General features: G+C 44.1%; 1 protein-coding gene across 27 annotated transcripts in view; it reads left to right on the plus strand.

The window, feature by feature from the left end:
- Prom1 (prominin 1) overlaps positions 1-13,453 on the plus strand; it is a 104,706-nt gene that overhangs the window by 62,274 nt on the left and 28,979 nt on the right. For 17 of the 27 annotated variants that reach the window (XM_039092362.2, XM_063273536.1, XM_063273549.1 and 14 more), the window contains 5 exons: positions 2,454-2,671; positions 6,054-6,128; positions 6,928-6,991; positions 10,150-10,309; positions 12,793-12,945. In XM_039092362.2, the coding sequence (XP_038948290.1) occupies positions 2,454-2,671; positions 6,054-6,128; positions 6,928-6,991; positions 10,150-10,309; positions 12,793-12,945 (670 nt within the window). The remainder of the gene's footprint in view (positions 1-2,453; positions 2,672-6,053; positions 6,129-6,927; positions 6,992-10,149; positions 10,310-12,792; positions 12,946-13,453) is intronic. The other 10 variants (XM_063273554.1, XM_063273541.1, XM_063273550.1 and 7 more) reach the window with 1 other exon arrangement.

Here is a 13,453-nt window from a genome sequence, read left to right on the forward strand (position 1 = left end):
TGTGTTGTGAGGTATCCTGTAGAGGAGACCATTTGGACATGGGTTCAAGTCACCAGAAAGTTTTCATTAGCCAGCTGCTGACTACACTAAATGTTTGATACCCAAGTGCAGTCCCCAACCTTTCTCAGAGCGAGCATTTAAGTCCAAAAAACACATCCTCAGGTAGCAAGAACAATTAGCCAGAAGCAGAACTACAAAAAGTAAAAAGCAGGGTTCCAGTCAGGGACTTTTCCAGAATGATGGACTTTGACGGATTAGGACTTTGTTCTGTTTCAGCAGCCCACCTGCTGGGTCCCAAAGCCTGAATGGTACTTCTATCATGGTGTCAGTTGTGCTGAGCTCTGGGGGCTTCTAAGGTCTGCAGGGGTGGGCTGGGGGCTAGAACACACAGATGGACTTTAGAGAGAGCAGAAACATGAAAGTTGCCTGAGCACATTACATGTGGGCTGTCAGTCCACACAAAGGGAGAGAGCGTTGGACGGGCTAATGTTAATTGGCTGGAGTTAAGAATCAAGAGTTAAGCTGAAATTAAGAAACCAAGGGGTCTTTTCTGTTTTCTTCAGATACATGCAGCCTGAGATCATGGGATTGAGTTACAGCCCCGTACTTATACTGTTATGGGGCATAACATGCTTCGAAGCTCTTAGAACACAGAGATTTCTAACTACTGGGTTCTTCCTGGGACATGACAGAATAGTCCTCATAAGCTAGAATGTTTCTAGACAGTGACTAAATAAACACGTGCTTCCTGGGCCGTTAGCTCACTGGATCATGGGTCTTTCTTTGTTTCTTGATTGAAAATAACTGAAATCAAAGGACAAGACAATGAGATAAAGCCAGTGAGAGATGTGTGCTCTCTCATGCTCTTGAGTTTGTCTCTGTTTAATCCTATGCACTTTTTTCTTTCCTGGTGATAATTTTATTGAGACTCTGCATGTGACAGGGCACAGTAAAGAAGCTGATAAGACGGTCCCTCCCTCCATTATTAAGGAGAGGGTTTTATTGTGGGTAAGAGAGAGAAGATACATAGAGGCATCTGGGAAAAAGAAGTAGACTGGACATGACAACAGAGTGGACATGACCAGGGCTGTCTCCAAGAGAAGCAAAAGAGCAGGGGTGGGAGTAGCCTTCTCTCTCTCTCTCTCTCTCTCTCTCTCTCTCTCTCTCTCTCTCTCTCTCTCTCTCTGTGTGTGTGTGTCTCTCTCTGTGTGTGTGTGTGTGTGTGTGTGTGTGTGTGTGTGTGTATACAGGCCTTGGAGTTTTAGGGTAGAGGAAGAGGTGAGAAGAGTCAGGATGCTGGAGCGGGGACTTTGGAATGGACAAGTAAGTACTTATAAGTAGGGACTCGGGGAGCCTGAAGGCCAGCACGGACATTGTTAAGCTGATAGGCACCATAGGCATATGTCAATGGAGACCCTATGTGCCTTCTCCAGAGGTAAAGGTAAAGGAAATGACTATTTTAGGGGAGATGAGAACTTCTACCACAATTCAGAGGAATGCTGGCTTTTTATATAGCTGTCAGAAATCCTTTTATAGTCCAGCTTGAGCTCATTTTTGGACATATGTACTTTCTGAGATCTAACACTGTATACTTGGGCAGGGTCCTGGTGGGTAGAAGTGGTTCATGGCTGACTTCCGGCATGCTCCTTGACAGTTTAAACATTAGTGAGTTATGGTTGGAACAAAATCCAGAGCAAAAATTAAAGCAGGTTTCAAAATACGTCTTCTTGGGTAAGGTTACAGAATTGGAGACCAGGGGTTGTGCACTCTAGCACTGGAAACTTTCTCCATGTTCTAAGTAAATTGTCAAAGCTTGGTCAGGCTAGTTAATATCTCCTAAGAGCTGTAGCCTACCTACTACCTGTGGGAACAAAGCCTAGACCCACAGATTCCTTAATTCATAGCTGGGTAAACTGAGGCCCTTACAAGTGTTCTCTCTCTCTCTCTCTCTCTCTCTCTCTCTCTCTCTCTCTCTCTCTCTCTCTCTCTCTCTCTCTCTCTCTTCATCAGAAAGTTCTGATGAAGTCACCTGAGTGGGCGATTCACTTCTCAGACCTAGACAGCCCCTTTTGGGGAAGCATAATTAGCATCAAATACAAACAACATCAGGGCAACCCACACACCACCTGCCCACTTCTGGATGGTAAATGGTTGTTCTCTTAACATTCATAGCCCGTGTATGGATGTAATTGACTCTTAAGTGGGTGAAACTGCTTTGTTGATAAGACAGTGGTACTTGGGGTGTCCCCCACGAAGTTCCCGAGTTTGTGCGCAACTCCTGCTTAATGAAAGAGAGCCAGTGGAGGGGAGATGCTCTGGGCAAAGGGGCTGCAAGGAGCTCTGGTTTCTCTTGGGCGTCCTGTCCCATTGCCCTTTGCAGCTGTCGGAGTCATCTCCAGGATTTTTTGAGGTAACTCCTCTGGCCAGTTCTGATTCTGGCTGTGTTCTTACAGCCATTAGACAGACCAAGGATGCCCTGCAGAACATGAGCAGCAGTCTGAAAAGTCTACGTGACGCAAGCACCCAGCTCAGTACCAACCTGACGTCTGTGAGAAACAGCATCGAGAATTCACTCAACAGCAACGACTGTGCTTCAGACCCAGCCAGCAAGATCTGTGATAGCCTCAGACCACAGCTGAGCAATCTGGGGAGCAACCACAACGGAAGTCAGGTGAGCATGCCCCAGCTGGGAGAGCCAGAGGAAGCCAAGCAGGGCTAAGACTGGGTGCACAGTGGCTTGGGCTGGAAAGGAGTAACATCTTGTGCTCTGGGAGTCTTGTCAGGACCTCTAATCACTTGGCTGGAATGGATGCAATAGAAGTAAAAAATTATGAAGGAGAGGGTTTTTTTTGAGAAGTTCTGTGGCATTTGATGGTTTATCAACGTAAATCCAGATTTAGAAAGAACTTTAAAGAGTTTTAAAACTCAGCACACTGGGGTGTGGGAGGAGGCTCAGCAGGTTAGAGCACTGACTGCTCTTTCTTGAGAGAACTTTCACTCAGTTCCCAGCACGTGGGTAGCTCACAGCTGACCATCTACAGGGACTCCAGCGCCCTCTCCTGTTCCCCACACGCACTGCACCCACATGTGTGCATATCTCCCTATGGACATACAGTAAACCTGAGTAAAATAAAATACTAAAAACAGCCCCAAACTAGGCATAATAACCATATATGCTAGAAGAGACAAGTCCATTACTTTCTACAATTTATCTCTTCATTTGAGATGCATTCCATTTCATATTTGTGATATTAATTACAATTAATATACTACTTTAGTTATATTACCATTCACGGTCTATATAAAATATTTTAACATACTTTTCTTCACCTTCATATTTTATGAGTCAGGTTTTTTTTCCAAAGATTTCACATACACTATCATTGCATATCTGTTGAATTATATTTGGAGCTGTCAAATGTACTCTTAAAGGTCAGTTCTATTTTAGCTATTTGGAATAGATCTTTTTTTTTTTTTAATTTCTCCTCCAAAGGGTTTATTCAAAGTGCTCATTTAAAAAAAACCTCCATTAAATACGGGACATATGGTTTAAATAAACAAAATCATAAAGAGAAGTTTTCGCTGTATTTTCCATGAGATTTTGCTAATGGAATAGATCTTTTGAGAGGATAATGTTTTATGCCTAGTTGTTGCTGCTTGCCTTTTTGAGACAGGGTCTCATAATGGCCCCATACCTGCCTGGGATTTGTTATACAATCCAGGCAGACCTCAAACTTTTACCCTCTGCCTTCAGTTTCCTAACGCAGGGAAGGCAGGCATACTCTACCACACCTGGAACTATTGCTTTTTAATATGATTTTTACACATGTGGAAAAGTTGTAAATACATGGCACTTCTTCCATGCCTTTGGATAGCTTTTGCCAAGTGTTCTGTTTTCCTTTCTGCTCTTGTGACACTACACTCAGACCGAAAGCCATTTAGGAGAGAAAAAGGTATCTTTGGCTTACACTTCCAGATCATAGTCATAGTCTGCCCTTAAGGAAAATAAGGGCCGGAACTCAAGCAGGGATTTGAAAAAGAAACCATCAAGAAATGTTACTTGCTGGCTTGCTGTTACTTACTTGCCTAGCTTTCCTATACAGCCTGCCTAGGGAATGGTGCTCCCTGCGGTGGGCTGGGTCCTCCCGCATAGGTTACTAATCAAAATAATAGCCTACAGGCATGCTCCAGGTCAGTCTGACTTAGACAACCCTTCAGTTGAGATTTCCTTCTCAGATGACGATGCTTATTGTGTCAAGTTGACAGTTAAACCTAAGGAGGACACCAGTATGTTCAGCATTTTGTCCCAGTTATTTTATCTGTTTCTTCATATTCTTATACAATATTATATACAGTTCTTTTCTTGAAAACAAGTTTGTGGTAAATTGCTCTTCTGTTCCTTTTATACCAAAGTAGTATAATATGTTTGTAAACTTTGTGTAATCATCATGTGCACATCCAAGTTAGGACACAAAACACAGAACCATTACTCCTGTCCACTCTACATGGTCTCTTCTGATGTCAAGTTTTTAATGAAAATGCACTTATAGATGTCTTCTCTGCCTGGATCCTGCCTGGAATGGGCTGAAGTGGGACACAGAGTTGGATGTAGAGGTAGCTTTAAAGACTGATGGTCTCTGGCCTTTTAGTTCCCTAACCATACTGAATGCTTGCTGATAACTTCTAAAAAAAATCCTAAAAACTTTCTTGCTTATTACGTGGTCAAAAACCACTGGCTTGAACAATTAACACCTGCTGCCTAGCAGAGGAGAATTAAGTAAAAACTGTATTGCTATTGCTCCCATCTCTGTCCAGTTAGTCAGGATTATTATATCCCAGATACCCAGGGAATTATTATATTCATTTCATAATGACAGGAAAGGCATATCAGCTGCAAGAAGCAATCCTGAGATGAAGGGTCATTGGAACCTTGCCATCGAACTCATCCATCACGCACCTTGTTAAAATGGTGGGCCACCTCCAGGAAGGTCACCTGCTATTCTTAGCCTATCCTAGATGGCTCCTGACACTCCTTTCTTTGCAACTGAAGATCTTGTGTTGCAGTAGCATTGTGCCTTTCTTTCCTCTTTATTATGGGGTTTGCTTCTCAATCTTTCTGTGTTGTAACATTGGCATTTCTGAATGTGCCATTTGTTCAGGGAACTGGCCTTCAGTTAGGTTTATGTGTGGCCTCTCATGATGAGACGAGTTCTCCACATTCACCAAGGACCTATTTCAAGAGTGGTGTTGCGTCGTTGGTGTGTGTCATGTTGAGAGCCCCAGGGCATGGGTCCCAGGTGCCCCATCTGTAATTCTGAACTTGGGAAACTGGTCTCAGACTTCTTACCAATGAAACTACCAGCGGCATTGTTTATTTGCTTATTTAGTTTAGTATTGTTTGTTTGTTTACTTATTTGTTTTGTTTGATGTAGAGGCTCCAACCCAGAGAGCCTGGTGTATGTTTCACTTCATTCTGACTGCAGTCTAAGTACTAGCAATTGTGTCAGTAGCCACACATACTTGATCAGGACCTCATTAGCTGACCACATCAAGACCTCAAACGTGAAAAATCAGTTCTGATAGATGCCACTTTGAACAGAGTATGATTTCCCCAAACCTTATTCTGTTTTCAAAAGAAAATGTTAACATCCTAGGACCTGGATATAAGATGACTGTGTGTGTGTGTGTGTGTGTGTGTGTGTGTGTGTGTGTGTGTCTGTGTCTGTATGTGTGTGTGTGTGTGTCTTGTATGTGTGTGTCTTGTGTGTGTATGTGTGTGTCTGTGTGTGTGTGTGTGTTGTGTGCCTATGTCTGTATGTGTGTGTGTCTGTGTGTGTGTTGTGTGTCTGTGTCTTGTGTGTGTGTCTGTGTGTGTGTTGTGTGTCTATGTCTGTATGTGTGTGTGTGTCTGTGTGTGTGTTGTGTGTCTGTGTCTGTATGTGTGTGTGTGTCTGTGTGTGTGTTGTGTGTCTGTGTCTGTATGTGTGTGTGTGTGTGTGTACATGTATGAAGGTTAGTCACTTTTTCTTATTATTTGTTTCATAAATTTCCAGCTCCCATCAGTGGACAGGGAACTCAACACCGTTAATGATGTCGACAGAACCGATCTGGAGAGCCTCGTCAAAAGGGTATGCTCCTTGGAACAACTAAGGTAGCTTACTCTATATCCAGGGCAGTCTAGTACATAGGAACGTAGGAAACAGTGAGATTCCATGACGGCCTTGACCTCTCTGCTTTCTTGGGCTTAGTGGTGGGTGCAGTGTAGACCAAACCCTATTCTTGATACAGAGTGGTGCCCCGCTCCGCCCAGGAGCTGCTCAATTGACTTGGTTTTATTTCCTTCCTAAATGTTATGCTTTTTCATACACCATGCCCTTAGCCTGGCACTCACTTCTCTCTCTCTCTCCTTTATCTGTGACTTTGTGGTTTTAGCTTTTATATACGACTTTCTCTTTTACTTAAAAAAAAAAAACCCACTAAACTAATTTTATTGTATATATTTCCCCCTTGAATGTCTTTACTCAACATCTTTTTTGTCCCAATGGCCTGTGGTTCTTTTTACCTTAGTGCAAACAAGAGCTTTATCTTTCTTCAGGCTTTCTGTATATGGTCTAAAGGACTTTCTTCTAGGGTGAAAAACCTTTAAGATGATCTCTGATGTATCCAGTTAAAAGAACATGGTCTCAGCCTAGGCATACAGTTCAGAGACAGAACACTTGTCTAATGAGTGCAAGACCCCGGGTTCAATGCCCAAGGCAAAAAGGCAGCCCTTTTTTTCTAAAGGGCACTTGTGTTTACACCCCCCGATAGTCATATTAGGGTAATGTCCATCTTAAGATAAATGTTATGTCTTAATTTTGCTTCTCTACTTGATATAAAGTGGAATATAAGCCAACTGATCTTCAATCCATTTTGAAATATTTTTAGGGGTATATGTCGATTGATGAAATACCCAATATGATACAAAACCAAACTGGGGATGTCATCAAAGGTAAGAGTCACTTCAAGGTCATTCTGCTTCTTTCTTTTGTTAATGCTATGATTGGTGGCTATGAAGGAAGGGTTTGTTATAAATGTTATTGTTCTTTTCTAGTTAAAAAAAAAAAGTCCATCACTATATCCTATGGAATATCAGATATTGATATGGAGTCCAGATATGGAATATCAGACATTTCGATTATGCCCTCTGTAGTCAGTGGTGATGTTAATAGGAAAAAGAAAAACACCAAACTTCATATTTAATGTTTGTTGCTACATGGTTAAGGTGTCACTGGGTGGTCACTCATTCCCTAAGCTGGGCTCTTCTAGGGCTTACAACAGCTGCAGTTTGGAAGGTCTTGTTACAGCTATCTTCCTGGGGAGGGGAGCTCCACCCTCAGATTATTATATTTCTGAGATGATTCTATGGAAGAATTTGTCTTTGCGGAAGTGTTTTCTTTCTTGTCCATGGACCTGATGTGATGGTCCCTTAGGCTTCGAGGTTGCTTAGAAGTTTAGGGACTCGAGTCTATGCTGAGGGGATTTTAAGGTTTGGAACTACTGAACTGTGCTACGTTCATGGTTACGGTGCTGGCGAGTGAGCGCTTAGGAAGCTCTTTACACCAAGCAGGGAACACACTTGGCTTTATTTGCCGGAAGCTGAGTAAGCTTATAGCCTCCCTTTGAAGATCATCTTCCCAGTACTCATTCTATCCATTTAGCACGTGATTTTAAAAACATTATCTTCTATGTTAGAACCTGGAGAGATGACTCAGCAGGTGAGAGCACTGACCGCTCTTCAGAGGACCTGGGTTTTGTTCTCAGCACCCCCATGGCAGCTCACAACCATCTCTAATTCCAATTTCAGGGCATCTGATTCCCTCCTCTGGTTACTTTCGGTCATTGTATGTGTGCGATGCAGACACGTATGCAGGCCGAACACCTATACACATAAAACAAAATAAATAAAACTTTATTTCATAAAGATTCCAAAGGCAAGTTCGGGCTCTCCTTAGGTAATATCTCAAGGCTACTTACTGCATGCTGGATGCCCGATACTACCTGCTTACTAATCTCTGTGTTTGATTTTCTCGTTTCTCCTCCCTGAACATCTTCTGCCCATACGAGCAGTCCTCCGTTGTAAGTGTGCTGCATGCATGAGCTAGAGCACAGAGTTTCTGGTGTCATTGCTTAAACACAATTCAGCATTATCCCCAAACCAGACAAGGATCCAGCTCTCAGCCCGGATGTCAGTTTATTTTTCTGACCTCAGTTCCCATACTCTGAGCCTTCAATCCTAGCCTGATTTTTTTTTTTTTTGAGTGCCTACTTTGTGCCAGGTTCTTCCACATGATGAGGCTGTGAGAAGGCACTAGGCACGACCGCTGACTGGCTGCAGATCACACTCTGTTAACATAGCCAAGTATGTGCAAGGTAGCCACAGAGGGGAGACAGCAGTAGGAGCTTCCTCAGAACGACAGCCTGCACGCTGAGGCCTGAAGAATTCATTTGATGGCCACCCGCCAGTCACCAACGCTGACAAGGCTGTGTCTTGTCTCTTGTGAAGTCTCCGGCAAGACAGGCCCTTAAGGATCTGCTCAAAGCAGACTGGGTGTTCATATCACTTCCACTGAAGTGGCCTGTACAGACCCCGCAGTTACTACTCTTCAGAAAGTTTTGTACAAGAGCCATTTGGGGAGGCAATGAGGTACCACAGAAGTCTCCAGACAGCTCAGCTGCTGTCTGTTTCACAGGGATTTCAAACCTTTGGAAAGGTTCCTGCCATTTTTATACATAATCACATCTTGACCCAAGCCTCGGACCTCTGCCACTTACCTAGAGGCCAGAAGAGTGCTGAGAAGAGTTTGGAGAGCTTCAGCTCTGTTTGCGGTCACTATGACCTTGGCAGTTTCCGTTTCTCTGCCAGGAGACTTTTAACTATTGTGTTTGTTCATGGCACATCTAGACCAGAACCTAACCTCTGGACTTGCAGGGGTGCTGGTCCAGGGGACTCAATGTGAGCAGGTAGCTGTGATCCAGGATCTGTTGGGACAGAGCAGCACATTATAGAAAACTGGTGTGTCCTTGGATTTAAATCTCTACTCTGGGGAGCCGTTATGGATCTGAGTGGAAACTGAGCAGGGGAATTGTGTTGTCCTTGACATGTAGGAAACATAGGTGGACTTCTCTACTAAGTCTCCAATTGGATGAGTCAAGCTATTATTATTAATAATAATAATAATATCACTATTATTATTATTATTATTATTGGGTTTCTCTGTGTACCTGTCCTGCCAGCTGTTCTAGAACTCACTCTGTAGACCAGGCTGGCCTCCAACTCACAAAGATCTGCCTCTGCCTCCCAAGTGCTGGGATTAAAGGTATTACACTTTTCACACCCAGCTGGCAAGCAATTTTTAAATAAACAACAACTCAGGTCACTTTTTCAGGAAGTAATGTAAGAGACTTATGCCCCTGAATGCCATGTCTTCCTAATTTTAGTCTATTTCTCCTCCATTTCCCTTCTCGATTGTTCCTTCTTTCCCTCCCTCTCCTTCCTTCTCCCAGCCCCCCCTCCAACCCCAAACACCCCTGTGTCTTTGACAAAGGGTGTTCCCTTTGTGGACCAGGTTGTCTCAGATTGGCTGCAGCCCACCAGTTTCTGCCTTCCAAATGCTGGAATTACTGTACACACACCCCCATCATGCCATTCCTCCTGTTCCAGAAATCATACGATAGGACTTCCTTAAAACAAACATCAACTTTCCTAAAGAGAGCAATGGGTCAGCAGGTCAACCCAGATGGGCTGCTGGGTCATACTAAAGAGGGGATTAAGGCAGACATTGGTAAGGGAACTGAATAATATTGACAGACATGCTTGGCACTCGCTAGGATACCTGCATTTTTTCACCTGATCCCCCCAACCTTTTTTTTTCTCTTCAAGATATTGACAAGGGAGACTGGCTTGATTTTAGTATCATCTCACCAAGTCTGTGCTTAGATTCACCATTGGTTTGGCAGTTGCTTATAGATGGTCTTGGCGCTTTGCTGTAGAATCTTACTTTGTTAGAAACTCACATGAGGAACACTTAAGTGACTTTCCCTCGTCTCCAGATATGGTTTCTGTCTTCTATGTTTGCAAGTGAATAACTGTGGTCCCTTTGTTTGCAGATGTCAAAAAGACCTTGGATTCTGTTAGCTCCAAGGTTAAGAACATGAGCCAAAGTATTCCTGTCGAGGAGGTGCTGCTTCAGTTCTCCCACTACCTTAATGACAGCAACAGGTACATCCACGAGTCGCTGCCCAGAGTGGAAGAATATGACTCATACTGGTGCGTGCCCCCCTTGATGGAGCTGGCAAATGAGGGGCATGAATAGCTTGCTTTGTATGGGTATAAAAACATGACATAATCCCAGAATAGCCTTGTGAAGCCGAATGGGGCTGGTGTGAACAACCCCCACCATGTTCCTTTATGAAAGCCAGGGAGCCAGGGAGAGGAAACTGTGGTAAATCGCTTGCAGTACGAGTGTAAGGGCCTGAGTTGGGATCCCCAGAACCCCATAGTAGAAGATAAAGTCAGGGAAGAGGGACAGGGTAACTCTAGTACTGGGGTTGGACGGGAGGGTATTGGTGGAGCACTAGAGTTTGTTAGCCAGCCAGTCTAGGGCCAGCCAATTGATGAGCCTCAGTGAGACATCCTGACTCAGCAACTAAGGTGAGGAGTGTTCAAGGACGACGCCTGACATCAATTTTTCCCTATAAAAGCATATTCATGTGTGAGCTACGTAACCCTGCACACACACACACACACACACACACACACACACACACACACACATACACACACACACACACACACACACACACACACACTCTAAGTGCTCACTGAGGCAGCTCACAGATAAAATTGGAACACTATGGAAATGGTTTCCAAGTAACGGTGACATGCGTATTCATGAGACACTCCTTGTTTAAAAGCCAAAGTTGAGGGACTAGAAATCTTTGAGCTAACAGTTTAGGACGTTGATGTTAAGTACATCTTGAATCTTTGCTAGAGTTAGTAAGCCAAAACTGTGTTGGGATTTGGAAGTGTGAACGTAATCAAGAAGGGTATTTGGGGAAAATGTCCTCATCGATTTGTGACACAAATGCCCAGAGGCTGGTATTTTCTGAAGGAATCTGTTTTTCTTAGCTGTGATGTGAAGCCTCTAGGTTTGTATCTGAGCTTCGGGTTGAGGGGCTGGGACGGGCTGCTGTAATCAGGACTTGAATAATGCCAATTGTGTGGCTGGTCCTGGAGGGTGGTGATGGGCACTCCAGACAGAGCATGGGGAGGGAGGTGTACTTTCTTCTCTCAAGGATGCAGTCTTAGGACTTGCCCTCTGGAGAGCTTAGAGGCTCTCTCTCACCTGACTTCCCTTTCACACGAGCACACAAGACAGATGATAAGATTGTCACCTTAGGGGAAGGGGCTGTTCAGCATGTTCACCAAGCGTTTTATGCATGATATTTCCAACAGTGCTTCCCTGAATCTGCTGAGTTATGTTCTGTGCATACTGTTTTGTAGATGAGGACTTTGGGGCTCAGAAAAGGGAAAGGACTCCTTTAAGGCCACACACTCTGGCTGCGCTGTAGATCACTGCAAATGGATAAACCTCCAGGGGTCAGTGCCACATTTCTTTGAGGCTAGGACGCTGCACCAGACATGAGACAGCTTCCCCCAGAAAGTCATTGTTGTTTCACAGACAGGACAGCATAGCACATTTCTCTGTCTGCCCTTCCAGCTACTCTCTCTCTCCCTTCCTCCAGCCTTGCTTGGAGACCATAAAGCTTTTGGGTTTCTTTGTTTGTTTGTTTGTTTTGTTTTTTTGTTTTTTTTTTAAACATTTCAACTAATCATTTGATTCATTAATCCTGAAAGTTCTCTGAAGCCAGGCTCCATAGTTTATTTGATTAGGCCTTCCTGATATCTGGAATGAACCTCCGACAGAAGGGACTGCTGGTAGCTATTAGTGTAATTACCAAAATTGCTTTTAATCGAATGAAAAGCTTTAGCGTCCACTTTTGTCAGGAGGCCCCAAGATAAACAGATATTGCAGTTTTTCAGTGTCTTCAGTGTTGGGAAGCAGTCTTAGCCTTGAGCGGTCCTTCCTCAGCTTCAGGGAAAGTTGGTGCGCATCCTGGGAATGCCAGTAAGACCTAGTTGAGACACCATTATCCTAAAACGTCTCCCAGGACCACTACAAAATTAGATTTTGCATTTTGTGGACATTTGATTTAGGATGATCATAAAATTCTCAATGCCTCATGCATCTGCCACACAGAGTATTTCTGGTTCAGCAAGAAACATGATGCCCCAGAATATTCCTGTAACCCCAAAAGAGATTGGGAAAGGGAGAGGAGCTTGCTATGTTTTCTCTGTCATGTACCTGAACCATTGCCACAGCTTCCACACTAAGACATTTGACAGGGTTTGAACGTCCTAGGTGTGTTTTGATCAGAGCCCTGAGGAAGCTTGGGTCTGCTATGAGCCCCATGTGATGCTTGTGGGTGTTCACCACCACCATAGAGAGAGGGGATTACAAAGCCAAAGGAAAGTGTATTGGCTGGTTTGGTTAAGAAGCAGGAGTGGAAAGGGCTCTTGTCATGAAGGCTTGCCATCTGATGTTAGATGACCAAGACCACATCAGCCTTAGCTCAGCCAATATAGTCATTGCCCATTTGACATAATAACGGGACTGGAGAGATGGTCCTGCCATTAAAGACTAGACTCACAACCAAAAGTTATCCAATAACACTTTTTTTCTTCTGCAGGTGGCTGGGTGGCTTAATAGTCTGCTTCCTGCTGACCCTCATTGTGACTTTCTTTTACCTGGGCTTGCTGTGTGGTGTGTTTGGCTATGACAAGCGTGCCACCCCAACCAGAAGAGGCTGCGTGTCCAACACTGGAGGCATCTTCCTCATGGCGTGAGTCTTCACCGAGTTCTGTCATACAGAGGTAGAAATGTGAGGAGGAGGGTGCCGAGTGTGGTATGACGGAAGCTGCAGCCTCCTGGCTGACACTGGAGCCTCTGAAGTCATATTGCTTATATATGGTGGACTCATTTTAAAAGCAGCTATCATGAAAATCTTCTTGAGCTGCACAATACCTATGGCTCCTTCATTATCTTCATTCACTCGCCCATCACCCACCCATGCATGAGAAGAGGAGACACCATTGGCTCCTGCTAGCAGTACTGCTAACCTGAAACTCCAGGGACTTAATGTAACGCAGGGTTTGATTTAAGGTCAGCACCCTTGGTATTTAGCTGAGTAGCCCGGATTAGGAACAAGAGTAGGTGATAGGCACCTGGCGGTAGGGACTCTGTGGCAGATAGGAGGGGCTACCCCTGCTTTAAAGACATCCACATCTAAGTTCAGATATTTAGAAAGGTTCCTGTGAGATATTGAGACAAAGACTAGTAGTGGGCAAGAG

The sequence above is a fragment of the Rattus norvegicus genome, chromosome 14, assembly GCF_036323735.1.
Source record: "Rattus norvegicus strain BN/NHsdMcwi chromosome 14, GRCr8, whole genome shotgun sequence".
NCBI lineage: Eukaryota > Metazoa > Chordata > Mammalia > Rodentia > Muridae > Rattus > Rattus norvegicus.